Consider the following 15230-nt stretch of genomic DNA (forward strand, 5'->3'; position numbering starts at 1 on the left):
CAGCCACTCTGAGGTCTCTGTTGGCACTGAGATAGTATCTGCTCATGTGCCGTGTTGTTGTGGGCACATGTAACTGAGAGCAGGACTTGGCATGGCTTTTTGGCAACCCCTGCGTCTGACTCATGCTCTGAGAGAAATACCAGAACACTCCTCTGCTAAAGCACCGGGAAAAAGCGATTCTTCCATGCTGGACGCATCAGCTGGAGACTCCGCTCTGCAGGGAGGAGAATTTTTCAGGGGGTTTTATTCTCTTGCCAGGGGTTTGCTTTGCCTTTACTTCCTGGATCATTCATCCTGGCCATCTCCTTTCATGCTGCGGTCCCCACTCATGCTCCTGCGTTTCTGGTTACGTAGCAGGGGAATCACAGAACATGTTACTATAATTAATGTGCCACTGCAGGATCCTGTCCTGCCTGTGCTCTCATTCTTGGCTAATGAATCAGCCCCTCTTTTATTCCCCCTTATGGCAATCAATGTGCATCAGCGCCTTTACCCCAAATGGTAATGTTTTTATTAAGGACATCGAGCATATCCCTTGCTTGGCAATGCCAGGTAGAACACAAGCCGTTTTGATCCTACCAGCGTAACCAGAAAATCCAAAGAGGTTTTTTGGCCTCCTGAATTTCCTGCATCTCATTAGACTGTCCGGCGCACATCTGTAACAGCTCACAACCAGGCCTGTCAGCACATGGCTCATTAAAAAGCCATGGCTGCCAGCTTCTTTTGGCCTAAATCCTTTCCTTCACGGCGTAATACAAATACTGGTCTGTGCACTGAGTACCTTCATGGGAGCTTGAGGGAAACAAAAGCAATCTCTTATCAGACAGTTCAGTTCTCCGTGGGTGTCAGTGTGTGCTGAAGTGCAATAGCCTTTGCGTGCCTCAAGAGTGGGGAAGTGGAAAATCCCCATGGATGAGACTCTGACCTGAGGAATTTGCTTTGTAAATTACATGGAAAGGTCCAATGGGTGAGAAGGTTTTCTTTTGTCCTCCTGTATTTTTTTTCCATTTCCTCTCCTCCTCCAATCATATCATATCATATCATATCATATCATATCATATCATATCATATCATATGCAACTTGCAAGATATATACTTAAAAAAAAAAAGGGAAAAAATATATGAGGCTTTAAGTCAGGGCTGTTATTTCCAATTCCCTTTTACTCTGTCCTAATTAAAAAACATTTCTGGTAAATTATTAGAATTTAGTTCTTGGAGCATGTGAGCTACTAAACTTACGTGAAAAGGCAGAATACCTCAAACTTAAGCTGCTTTGAAACTTTTGTCATCCCAGTAGCAAAAGCTGGAGGTACAGACTGAGTATCATCACCTTGCTCTGCTAATACTGCTCTTCCTCAGGAATCTCAGACATTTCCTTCATTGGGGATCCAGAGAATTTCTCAGGAAAACATTGCTCAAGACCTATTTTGCCTGAAAACATATTGATTTATGGTGACTTAAAAATATTTGATTGTCTGTTGAAGCATTAAAAAGCACTGAGAGTTTTGTGGGCATGTATTTAGGAAGGAGGAAGAGTGGCTTTTTAATACTAGCAAGTTGGGTGTTGGGTTTTTTTAAATAGTAAAAATGTTAAAATCAGGTAATCAAACCAAATATGGATAAAAACTTAGGTGACACCTCTTCTTTCTCCTCCAGACCCAGTTTGTCCCATGAGTGAGAATGTCAGAGGGGTAAGGCTTGCTCAGAAAGCCCATACAGGGCACTACCAGCAGCCCTGCACCCCAGCTGTCACCCATGGGAGAAGGGGGGTGGAAGGGGTGTCCCATCTGGGACAGCGCTTCAGGGGGTCCGCTGGGGCGGTGCAGGTGGTGGCTGTGCTGGGCAGGTGCAGAGCGGCACGGCCATCCTCGTCACGCCAAAATGAGTGTTTGCGTGGGGAGCGCTGGGAGAGGCATAACGAGGATGGGCAGCGGCTGTCAGCCGCCACAGCCAGAGGTCGGGGTAGCACTGGACAAAGCACAGGGGACCAGAAGATGTGGCTTCCTGTCATTGTCCTCCCTTTCCTCTTCCACACATCTGTCTCCATCCATTTTCCATAAATCTTTCTTTCCCATCCTGCCTGAGCAACTTGGTGAGCATAGGTGGGGTGACCATCAGGGTGCCAGGTGCTCTGCGGCTCAGCTCGACGAGAAGGGCTCTGCAAGGTGCACAAGCTCTTCCCACTGCCAATATCAGATGCTGTGGCCCCAGCCCAGCCTCCCCAGTGCAAGGGGGGCTTTTCAAGCGCGTTCCTCCCCGGCCCAGGTCATTAAGCCAAACCCTTTTCCCTGGATGAGGCAGGCATAGCTAGGGACAGAGCAGTCTCACTCAGGGTGTGAGATGGTGCTATGCGATGCACTACAGAGCATAATCAGAACACTTTGGGTTTTTTTTTAATTCATCTGGTTTTCCTCTCCTCAGCCTCCCTTTGCCAACAGGTTCCCCTTGTCACAGGAGTCACTTGCCAGACTTGCATCTCCAGTTTGTTAGAAACTGGACTGGGTGATCAGCTTTGGATGTATACGTTATTCAGTAAAAAGGGCAGCAGAGGTTAGCTAAAACTATTCACAGCTAAATATGGAAAATGGTTTTAGCCATGAAAGAATGCTGAGAAGGCTGAAGCTCTTCACCTCAACATTTCTAGAACAAAAAAAAAATTATTTTTACCTGCAGAAAATGTTTCTAATCAAGAATTTTAAAAACAGAAACAAAACTTTCAGTTTCTGCTTGAACAAAATGTTCAAAATATTTGGCTTAGCTGAAATAATTTTTTAGTGAATGCATTTTCATTCTGGCTTCTCCCAAAACAATTTGGGGGAGAACGTCTTTGCAATGGCTTCGCATTTGCAATTTGCTAGGGAAGAACTTGTCATGGCAGAATTAATGGTGTCAGGTAAGACCCTGAGCCGGTTTTGGAAACTTTCTGATACACATCCCGGCACTGATCCTGGCGTATCTAACAAAGTAACTGGTCCTGCAGACATAGCTCGCTTCCTTGTTGTCTCCTCAAGGCTCTCAGTGTGGTCTTGGGGGGCTGTGACAGACCCTCATGCTTCGAAACCTGGGACTGGGTGGACAGATTGCTTATCTCGGCTGTCGCTGGATGGAGAAAATCCCCTGTCTTGTGATCTGAGCATAATGAGGCTTCTGAGAAAAATATGACCTTTTGAAATCTCTACTACTAATCACCCAGAGAGCAACCATACCTGACAGAAATCCTCTTTTTTGTTAGTTTCCTGTAGCATCATTACTCACCACTTCTGGAGTTTGCTTATCCTTTTCATGTGTAGGACTCCTTTGTTTGAGACAATTATTGTGTTTCATGTGCTTGAAAGTATTCAGGCAGGACCGAAGCTGAACGGTGCTAGTAATTTCATAAACAACTTGGGGAAATACTTCCCCCTCTCTTGACAGGTCTGCCATTTAATCCAAAGCAAGATAGGACAAGTGAATGTGGTGAGCTGAAAGAGGGAAGGCCACATGAAAGATGTATGGCTAATGTCCTTGTAGAACATCATTTACCCCTTGAGCCTCATGAAATATTTCCAGAAAACACACACATCTGACTATCATTCAATTCAGCCTTTAATGGTTGCCAAGTTTTTTGGAAGGTTAAAATAGTGCAGAGTCCTGAGGAAAGATTTGGAGATGTTTCCGCTTGTGTGTATTCATCTTACCATGCACTTCAAATGTTTAAGGTTGGGGTTTTTTGTCTGTTTTATTTTTTGCTAGGCTGATCTCATTTTGGGACAGGATTCTCCCTGACTTGTCAGAAAGAAGCTGGCACATTTTAGAGGCAATTGTCTAAATAATAAATATGGAAACAATTATAGTAAAGCCCCTTCTGACTTTGACTTGCCATCAAACTGGTGTTACATGCAGTGACTGCATCTCAGTACTGGAAGTTCCCAGACATTTCCAGTTCTAACAGTCGACCTGGCTGTCTTTATCATTTCCCCCCCAGTAAATGAAACACAGCAAGCCACTTTTTGTGTACCCCTGTTTCCAGGGAAAGATTATCTCAAGTAATATGGTCTCACTAAAGCGGGCCCTTGCTAGTCTTAGTGAAGGACGGAGCTACCAGGGTAGCTTAGTTTCTACTTCTGTGGCAGTGTTTGCAGCTGAGACATCGACTAAAACACAGGGTAACCTGAGAAGAAATGGGAGGGTGAAGGAAATTCCATCAGATTTTGGGGAAAACAAATAGAACTACTGATGTAAAAAAATACATATATTATGCAGTAGACAGTTTTAAACAATATTCTGTTATTTACAAATCACACATAATCAAATAACACAACCTGTTATATGCAACATTAAAAAACATTTATCAATGCCTGTTTTCTTTTGCTTGTGCTTTTGGTTTTTTATTAAAAAACCTGAGACAGCTTAAATATGACTTGTATTAGCACGAGTTTATTATAAACACATGTGAATATTTATGTGAATGTGCCAGTCCTGGTGGCATTATGATTGAGTGTACTTAAGAGGAAAGAGGATAAAATACATTTTTAGATGTACTATACTCCCCATAAAGATGAAAACAAGCTAAAGAAGTCATGGCAAAAGCTGAACTTTAACGAAATGCGTTTTAAACCTCACCCACATAATACAGTTCTTTACTGATGCTTGGCAGTAACTATGTAATGATGACTAGGGTGGCATAAACTGTGCTGCTGTTGGCTTGAGAGTTTTTAAGGACACTCAGTATGAGGGTGTTGGCCCATGGCGGGTGGCACTGCTAGGCTCGTTCTGTGCTGAGCATTTTCTTAGCACTGACTGGGGTCCAGAGCAGCAGCGGGGCACTGCTGCCCCTGTGTTTTTCTGAGCACAATGTGCAATTGTGGGATGGCTGGGGGAAGAATGAAGTTTTTCTGAGAACTATGTGCAACTGTGGGATGGATGGTGGAAGAATGAAAATATGAAGCCTTCACAGGAAAGCTATACTTTCTGGAAGAAAGCAAGCCTCTGGCAAAGCAGCAAGATGAGGAGAAGTTTAATTTTGCTGTAAGAAGTGTTTTCAGAGAAGCTGGTTTGGGTTGTGTAGCTTTTCGTAATACCATCTCTCGTGGAAGCCAGGGGGCAGCTTCTGGGGTCCAGACAGACCTGCTGGTGCTTTCATAGTGTGAGCTGTCTGGGCTTTTCAAGTGCAAGGAGTTTAATTGCTTTCCCAGGAGGTATGGCTAAAAGGCCTAGACATAAAAGTTAACAAAGGTTTATCTACTGAAAAATGGAATAAATATGCGTGAGCAACTAACATCATGTGGGCAAGTGCAGTATGTGAGTCAAGAGTGATGGCTTAAGTGTCTGACTAAGCTGAAAAAAGAAATTGCATCATCAAAGCTTGATGACTGTCAGAAGAAAAAGCTACTTTTGAGTCTGCAAGATTGAACTAAAATGCTGAAAGCAAATGGAATTTTCCCATGATTCATTTGAATTTTTGCTTGGATTCTTTCCACACTTCTCATCATGAAGCAATCTCTAATGTATTGAAATAGACACAAATATATATTTTAGAAATATAAAACTACGTATCCATTTAAGTATACTCATATATATTGCAAAGTGTATGCTTTCCTCTCTTCCATAAATGGGGCAGATTAGATATTTTCTTTCAGAAAAAGTACATCCATAACTGTGTATTTGTGAGAAACAATTAAGAAGTTATAGATGCAAAGATTATTTAATGATGGTGGATGCAGACAAATTTATCAGAATCAATATACTTTATCACACTGTGCAAACAAATGTATAAGTGTAAAATAATTATAGCAAGGTACTAAGACATACCCCCCCCCCAAAAAAAAAAAAAAAGAGAGAGAGAGAAAGAAACATTAAAACATAACACTGGAAGAGTCCCAAAAGGATTGGCATCAATTCATGGAAAAACTTGCTCCAGGTCTCAAAGTACGTGTGAAATAAGAAATTGAAGAAAGTAGTCATGCGAGTCTTTATTGGGAACCCTATTTGTTCCAACTAAAACTACATTACTGAATATTAAAAAGTAAATCACATTACAGATGTCTCTTCACATTGCTCTTCCATCATAAAAGTGGCCCATTAAAATTTCATTTTCGTATTCAGTGTTGCTGATATACACTTCATTTACAGTAAATAAAACACATGTCCTGGGTTTATAACCAAGACCATTAGTGCTGTATAAAGTGATAGTTGTGTGGTTGAGTTTCCTCTGAAGCAACACACACACTACATTGCCAGGTGTATGCTCATATGAATAGCAGATGTGAAAATGTGAACTCCACTTACGATTTTTAGTGTGGTTTCATAAAAAACAGGCAATTGTCAGAGAGACACCATTTATTCTGATCCCTGAAAACGTTAACCCCTTGTTTAAAATTCCCATCATGCCATCCAAGAATGAAAAAAATCCAGATTCTGCTAATTCACTCATTATTATAAGCCATTTTGGATGCTTCTGCAATCTGTAAATTTCTTTTCCATCTTACACATTCAGGATAAATAATTCCTGTTTCCTGAATGTTTGTGCTTCACTCCAACCTTCTTGCACTGCTAATACCTAGACGAAGAAACTTCACCCTCCTGCGCTGCAGAGGCCCTTCCTCTTCCTCGAAGCACTCCTTGTCTGCAAGAGTGCGCTCCCCAGTGCCTTTCCAGTCAGGACCTCCAAAAATTATTTGCAGGACTGATAAGCTAACCTAGCAATCTCTTTAAGAAAGATCAGACATTCGGAGTGGAACTCCCTTCACCTAATGTAAATGTGTCATCTGAACAAAATCTGAGACTCCCCATTTAGATTTACAGTAAGAAATAGGTGCTTCCCTGGTGTAGTTCACGGCATGCTCAGACAGACATTTGGAAACAAATGAGTCATATCCTAGAGTGCTTTAAAGGCAATCTGATTGATTGCTTCAGCCCTAAATGTCTGCAGTTGAGTGGTAAGTGTCCCACGGCAGTGCCTCTTTCCCCCTTGTTTCCCTCTTGGTAGAATACCATGTGCATTCTCTGGGAATGCTGCCTGTGGTGGATCAAATACTGAGGATATACTTTTGCAACCAGAGGTGAACTTGAACAATTATTTCCACAAAAATGGCCATATTCAGGTCATTCTTTCAAACCTCAAGGACCATAACAAAAGGAACTATTCTAGTGGTGATTAACTGCAAGGTGGTTTTGCTTTGGACAACATAGGAGAGGGCAGAAGTCACAGATGATATTCATAATGATTAGAAAGAAATGAGGATGTTACTCCTATGGAAAGAGCAGAGCAAGGAAATATATAATGGTCAATTCAAACAAGTCCGCAAAATCTGTTTGTTGAGCTAACATGACTTCAAAAGATCTTTCTGTGAAACCATTCAGTAAAATAAAGATTGGCGTCTTCAGGAGAATTACAGGAAGGCTTAGCGAGTTTGCTTTGGAGCATGTGATACTGATGTCATTGGACAGGCTAGGGATAACTCGAGCGAATGTGTGAGCTTCCCTAAGGGCACAGCAAATTATTATTTCCAGACGGAAAGACATGCTTCAGAAAATAGTTTCTGGACATAACTGCTGATGCGCCAGGTAGGCAATAAATGCTGAAATGAGAAGATGACTGCTAGGGTCTCAGGTAGATAAGAGCTGCCTGCAGTCTAGATGACAAAGCACAGCACAGAGGCAGATGGAAGCAATCCAGTGTAAATTATTCACTTACTGAGAGCAATGACCAGTCTTCTGCTGAGAAATTTTTGTTAATTTTAGAAAGTAATCCTTTTGCATTGCTATTGCTTTTGGCACTTCCCCTCTCATCTCTGTCTGTCCTTTTGCATCGGATCACATGGTGCAGCATCTGCTGTGTGCACTAGGGAAGGTGCTTGAGGAGGAAAAGCAGCCCAGACAACTGGAAGAGAACAGTCAGGGAGAGCTATAACCCTGGAAAATGTCAGGGCGATAGGCAATCTGTGCTAAGGCTTATATATAGGGCAGCTGGAGGTTGATAAAGAATAGCGAGCCAACTGGATTCTTCCACCTTTGCATGGAAAACTATCAGTCCTTTACAAGTACCTAAGGATCAGGACTTAACAAAATAAGCCCCTCAAGTATATTTTACAAGAAGAAACTGTATATATGCTGTTTGTGGCCTTGTTGCCTAGCTATTTCTCTGCTTGCCTAACTATGTTGAAGATCTTAGAAACACCTTAATGTCTCAGACATGGAGAAGATGTGTTTTACAGAAGTCAAGTTTGTCTTACATACAGCAGTATGGATACATGGAAAGAGGTCAAGTAATGTACTGACTTTCATCCACTGTCTTGACCAGTTCACATACAGTTTGGATATAGCTGTAGTGACTGCCAAGCCACATTTCTCCAGTATAATCCAAGTCCATTTGCAAACAGAAGAGCTTGGAAATACCTTGGAAAAGCTGTCACTTTATTTCCTGCTTCAGCAAGACACAACCATGGCTCCAGATAAGCTGTATGAACTCTTCTGCTTTTGGTTGTTTCTCCTTAGAAAAAATGAGTTCCCTGTGTAGAGTGCCCGTGGTAGCAGGCAGCCAGTGAGCCCTAAATGCAGGCAGAGCTGGAGCATTGCTGTGACAAAATGCTTATTCATGGAAAGGGAGGCACAAGCCTCATCCAGAGAAGATATTTAACCCTTGAAATCCAAACTCCATCGGCACTAGGTTATCAGCTGTCCTACTGATATCTATATGGTAGGATCTAGCAGATCAAGATCTGGCTTTTTTTTTTACCCGTGTTACAAGGGCAGCTATTTTCCTAGAGCAGACACAGTCCAGGAGAGCAGTTTCACTTCAAACCCTCCAGCAATGTCAGGTGAGCAGACCTTAACGATCCCGCATAGTTTCTTAACATTTCCCTTACTAATTAGGTGAAATCACCAACCATTAACATTTAAATAGGCCCGCTCCCAAGTGTGACAGGAATTTTCCTACAGCTCAGTATGACAAGAGCCCTGCGAGCTCTCCCTCAGCCAGACACATTCCCACTGGCAAACACGTAAGTGAAAAGTCGGCGGTACAATGCGTGTTGATGGTAGCCAAGAAAGGACAGGTTAGGTATTGCCTGCCACAGATAGTTTAACAGAATTTTGCAATTTTAATTTTAAATTTTAAACTCATAAATCTAATCCAGGTACACACTGATGTACTAGTATTTCAGCTAACCCTAGAAGAACTCCAATTGTTCTTTTCTCCCCACTTTTCAAAAAAAGAAGATCGTTTCTAAAAGTACAAGGGTTGTGAATTGCAATTTTAACAAAAGCTTTCCTTCTTGCCATACAACCAGCATTATTAAAGAACTTCTTTATGAGGATGCATACTTTACAGGCTTCAGATGAATATAAATTGAAATTTTATAGGCTGCAGAGGGAAGCAGACATTTGGGAAAAAACATGTGAGGATAAACATTATATTAATTTACTGTTTTGCAAACAGCATTATTCCTGAGTTGCCGACAGGTATTTCAAACTGAAATAGCACATCCAGGAATGGGAAACATCCACACCCACTGGGACTGGTGCACTCCAATGCTCATACAAACACGAGGACAATTAACTCTTTGAGGCCATAAAGATAATTGAGTTCTCTGCCCTCTAGTTCACATGCTTCTGTCAACTGCTTATCCCATCTCTGAGGCTTCAGTCTGCATTAGTAATTAATGTTGTAACTAGACTTATGATTGCAAAGTTTTAATCAAATTTAACAGCTATGTATGATACTACAATGGAGTCAAGTAGTTAAGAAACACTCAATTCTTTCTCCAAAATCCCTTATGAATGCCTCCTCTGAAGTCTTCGCTCTCTTTTTTGGGACATCATACCTTAATAATTCCGTAGGAGGCTTAGATCAGTGCTGGCATAAAGCAAGTGTCTGGGCTAAGTGCTTCTTGTCTAGTCATGAATGAGGCCTTTGGTGTTCCTTGACAAGCATGGGCTGATATGTTTCCTTCATCACTATCCTCATGGCACTCATTTTAGGGATGAGGTCCCCAGTGACACCAGCAGTGACTCACTGTATTGTGGGCATGTTTGGAGAACACTAGCCCCTGCTTGGGAAGGGATAGGGAAGTCTTTTTTTAACTCTGGCACCTGGGGTAGACAGCAGCACAGGACAGAGAGTGATGGAGCCAACAAATCCTCTGCTCTTAAGATGTGTCCTCATAGGCTTTTCTTTTCTGTCAGGGCTAATTCTTTTGATCTCTATATCAGTCTAGGGTTTGGTGCTGAAAAGGTGCTTTTAACATACATTTGTCTCTGAATGTAGGTCTGCTTTTAATCGGAGCACAGCCAGTCTGCAAGCTCTATGGGCATATCCAGCTGGGAACGTGACTTGGATGGTCTGAAATAAACCATCAGAGCATAGAGTTTGTTATTAGTGCCTACAAACTGAGCATATTAATCTATTTATATCTCATGGAGTCAGTAAAGTCATCCAGCTCAGTCTGTCTTTTAGCAGACATGCAGTAGTGTGCTCTTTTGTCATTCTTACAGATGTTTGGGATTTTGCTCTGTTTCCTTGCTCACCATCTCTTTTGTGCTGGGTAGGACTTGCTTTTGTCTGCTGTTTTTCTCAGGTCTGTAGCTGATATTTTAAAGAGGGCTGTGATATGAGTGGCTTTTAGTATGTTTGTATTGAGATAAATCAGTAAAATATGTCCGTATGTTACATAACATCTCACTTGTGGACTTAAGTAAATCAACAGTATTTACTTCAATTGTGTTTTCTGTTTCCCCCTTTTAATCACGTATGAGCAGAGGACGTTCCCGAGGCAGAGCTGTCAGGCACTGCTCTTTCCCCACTTGGCTGCCACAGCCCAGAGCGGTGCACACATGCTCCCTCCATCACGATATCAGCACCTGCTACCTTCTGGCTCCAAGCGAAACCCACGCCTACCTTTCCATAAGGAACAATCCTTAACATACATAGCTGGTACTGAGTCTGTCCAGCTATTGCAGCATGAGAATGCTCTATGTAAACAAGGGTGAGGGACAAGCCAAAAGGGATGCAAGTGTAGTCACTTTTCTTTCCACAGTAGGTAATGATGACCTCTGAAAGAGCAAATAAGGGGAAACACAAGTCACAGAACTTATTTTTCTAGGCTGACCATGCTGCAGCTCTTTCAGCACCTTCCAGGTCAAATAGTGCATATTTCCTGACTTCTCTTGCCCCTGTGCTAGTAAATAATTCCAAGCTGGTGGGAAGGAAGCACGTTTTGAATTCTTCTCCGTTATCTGCATGGATGTGAATGCAGTATTTTCCACAAAGATGCTCCATTAACTAGCCCCAGATGTTAGATGATTCATTATGTTACAGAGCCTTAGCTTAGTGACTGTTATCTCCTCTATTTATATATTTAAATTGATTTCCCATTTTTACTTCATCTTACTTAATTGTTACTGCAATAAATTGTAATGAATTGTAATATTACAAAAAATTATTATTCATCACAATTGTAATGAAAAACATATATACATCTAACCTAAAAGTACGAAATAACTCTTTCTTTCCCCAAAAGATTTCTGGATTAAGAAAGAAGATACTTTATTTTCAAAACTGAGAATCAGACTCTACTGCTTGTAATTTTAATTCTAATGCAGAAACCAAACAGGGAAAAGGGAATTAACTGGAGCCCACATTGGATAATTGGGAATGTAATAAGGGCAGCAGCTCCTGTAATATCTGCCTATCACAAGAAAGTGAAGAAGTCACACAAGAGGGGTGCCTGAATGAGTGATAACTCCTCTTGTAACAGTCCCTGAGAAAAATGGTGTGAGCGAGAGCAACTGTATTTATTTTGGCAAAGCTGAGACCAGAATTCGTTTTCTTTTGTGTGTTTTATTCCCCTCATGGATCCTGATGCCGGAAAACAATTGAAATGAGCAAAGGAGATAGCCATTACTGTAAGTTTTGTCTGCTACAATTGAGCAGAGTTATCTGGAAATTATAAAGTCCTGCAGCTTGCTCCAGGCCATAAATCGTAACCCAAAGCCACGTGCAAAGCCTTGGAAAATTAAAATGCTGCAATTGAGTTTAACCAGCCAAAAAAACACAGCTGCTGAGTCACTCTGACTACACAGTACATATTCTTCAACTGTTGAAGGATGTATTGCAGCACCCTGAGGAATATATCAGAGGAATAACCAATTATTAAGGCACATGTGTAAACGAGTTTTGCCAACACTTCAATCTTTAAAATTATTCATAGAATCATAGAATCATTGAGGTTGGAAAAGACCCTTAAGATCATCAAGTCCAACCATTAACCTAACACTGCCAAGTCCACCACGAAACCATGTCCCTAAGTGCCACCTTTATTCAAAATAAAGGATCTTATATTGAAAACAACTTTTTAATTTCTTTTTTTTTTTTTTTAAGAAAAGCTATTTACATGGCTAACATGAGTCCACTCCAAAAGAAGCCATCCTAGCTCCCCCGCAAGACTTTTGAAATTACCCTGATGGATGCAAAGAGTGATTACACTCTGTTAGGTCAGCAACTGAAAAATATGAAACAAAACAATGGTATCTTTTATGTCAGTTTATCTCTATATGGAAAGCTCGTAACTATTACAATTATAATCTGAAATAGAATATTGAATCTCCAAGAAACGTGTGAAGCACAGTAATAGTAGAAATGTGGCATAAAGTAGGGAAAAAACCCAACAAACCCACACATTCAACCCCTTCTCTCTAAATTTAATACAAATGCCTTTATTTGGAATCTCAGCAATCAGTAAGAATTGACAGTCACCTTTAATTAAGAAGACTTTACGGCTGCATCTGGCTGGTGAAGAAACCCAACAGGCAAGCACAAGCACCAGCTCACTGCTTATCCATGATGCTTAACCACTGTCATACTCTGGTACTGCCCTGGTCTATGGCCAGGATTTGGGGGGACAGCGAGAGCAGGGTGCCCCACCTAAGCTGTGGTGTGGATGAGACTACTCTAGGTCTGGCTCCCTCCAGATCACACAATCCCCACAACTGCCCAGCAGATTCAGCCCCTGGAACTCCCCCGTGCACCTTCCATGACCCACCTTGCTCCATCAGCACAGACACAGCCAACATTAATTCTCTGTAAGCTTTTTATGTCTTCACAGGAAAAAAAAAAATCAAAACAATCTGCAAACAGTACTAATTAGAGATTTGTGCATTTACAAGGGCATAGTAGTGTCCTTCCTTTGCCAGTAACTGGCTGTGGGTGCCCTGCTCAACCACCCTGCCGTTCTGGATCACTGCAATGATGTCTGCAGTCTGTACGGTCGTCAGGCGGTGAGCAATGACGATGCAGGTTCGACCTTGCCGGGCGTTATCCAGAGCTTTCTGGACGATCTGCACACAGATGTCGTGAAAATGCTGTTAGCACCTGGAAAGCTTTCACTTGTCACAGGAACCACATTTGATTTCTTACTCTTTGTTATCACCTGAATATATCTCTCACGGATATACAAGTCAGTACATACACAAGACCCTTACTCAACAGAGTTTCTCACTGAGGTCAGTGAGACTGATGAAACGAGCATGCGAGATTGAGAAGTGGGTTCTTGGGCATCCAGTTTGGGTCAGAACACAAATTCAGTATTTACCATCAAATACAGCTAATAGGAAGATAGCTGAAGAGTATCAGCTCCCCATGGTGTTTTCTACTTAAAGTTTTGGGCTTTTCTACTTGTTTATTTAGTAGATATGCACAGCTTCCTAGTGTCGTTCAATTCACAGCTTGCTGCTTGAAAAGCTACCGTGATACACCTGCCCTGTTGTTTCACAGCCGAGCATTTGCAACATGTTTGCATTGATTTTATTCTACAGAAAGCAACTAGCCATGTACATAGACATATATATTTCACGTAATAATCATTACTCACCTTTTCACTTTCTGTGTCAAGAGCAGAGGTAGCTTCATCCAGAAGCAGAATGGCAGGATTACGGACCAGAGCACGGGCAATTGCTATTCTTTGTTTTTGACCTCCAGATAGTTGTGTTCCTTTCTCACCCACCCGGGTATCATATTTCTGGATGTTAAAAATTAAAAAAGAAAGCCTGTGAATACTCTTAGAGAAGGAAGATTAGAAAAGTAAAATTTTATGCATGGCTACAAAAATGATTAGGTATTTCCATCTTGAAAAAAAAGAATAGCGCAAGTGGTTTTAATAAGGCTAAGGTTTTATAAACACCTCTAGTATAAACAGTTATATATACAGCCACACATAGTTATACCAGGTCTGAAAATTTACTTCCCCAAAGACTGGAATAGGTCTTGAATGGTACCACCAGTGATAAAGCAGTAAGGTGTCCACAGGCATCTACCCATGAGCATGTGATCATAAGAGTAACTAGAGATTTAATGCTTACTGACGTATACATGAAGAACTTGATCCTGTGTTACTGTGAATAAAGAATCCCAAATGTCATTAGTAGTAACAAAGATGAAATATTTTTCAGCATCATTACATCATTTTCAAGTTACACAGAACTATAGCGAAAACAAACTATCAAAGCATTTTTCCTTGTTAGAACCAAATTTTTGGCAGGCATGAAGGTCAAATGCCACGTCATTCACTTTTGATTTATTGCCCCTTCGTATTTGTTAAGAAACATGCATGCCCATCCAATTAGAAATAGAGCATTTAGTTTTACTGAATTATTTTAGGAAAAAAATCGTCTTTCTCAGAGTAACTTGAGAAGTTTCAGCTGTCAAAGGAAAAAATCTCAATAAAATTATGAGGATTTATTTGTATATAGAGTGTCCTCTTATTTTTCCCCCCTCATATTCTGCTTTGCCTGCCACTATATTAATTGGAACATTGGCTTTTTTTGAACAAACTAAGAAGGATTTTAAGCTTGAAACACACTGACATTTTTTAAAATAAATTCTATACTTTTTCCTATTAAGGGAAACAAAAATGTTTATTTTTAATTTGATCTATGTAAGTGAGCATTACCTAGATTTCTCCATATCATTCCAAGGATCTAATCTCACTGTGAAGAGATCACTATCTCTTACCTCTGGCAGTTTTTCAATGAAGGTATGAATATTTGCTGCTTTAGCTGCTTCTTCGATTTCCTCCTGACTAACCACCCTACTGTTGTCTCCATAGCGAATATTTTCAGCAATGCTGCAGTCAAACAAAATGGGCTCCTGTGACACCAGGCCCAGTCTGGACCTCAGCCATTGTAAATGCAAAGATCTGGTATCAAATCCATCTGCTAACTAGAAAAAGCAACAGAAAAATGATGCCAAGTTCACT

At 41.1% G+C, this 15230-nt stretch overlaps 1 protein-coding gene across 2 annotated transcripts in view; it reads right to left on the reverse strand.

Moving 5' to 3' along the window:
• Nucleotides 1-12685: 12685 nt before the first annotated feature.
• ABCB5 (ATP binding cassette subfamily B member 5) overlaps nucleotides 12686-15230 on the reverse strand; it is a 35633-nt gene continuing 33088 nt past the window's right edge. For both annotated transcript variants that reach the window (XM_050892838.1, XM_050892839.1), the window contains 3 exons: nucleotides 14987-15193; nucleotides 13848-13994; nucleotides 12686-13314 (listed from right to left, as the gene is read on the reverse strand). In XM_050892838.1, the coding sequence (XP_050748795.1) occupies nucleotides 13117-13314; nucleotides 13848-13994; nucleotides 14987-15193 (552 nt within the window). In that variant the 3' untranslated portion in view covers nucleotides 12686-13116. The remainder of the gene's footprint in view (nucleotides 13315-13847; nucleotides 13995-14986; nucleotides 15194-15230) is intronic.

This window comes from Gymnogyps californianus, chromosome 2 (assembly GCF_018139145.2).
Source record: "Gymnogyps californianus isolate 813 chromosome 2, ASM1813914v2, whole genome shotgun sequence".
NCBI lineage: Eukaryota > Metazoa > Chordata > Aves > Accipitriformes > Cathartidae > Gymnogyps > Gymnogyps californianus.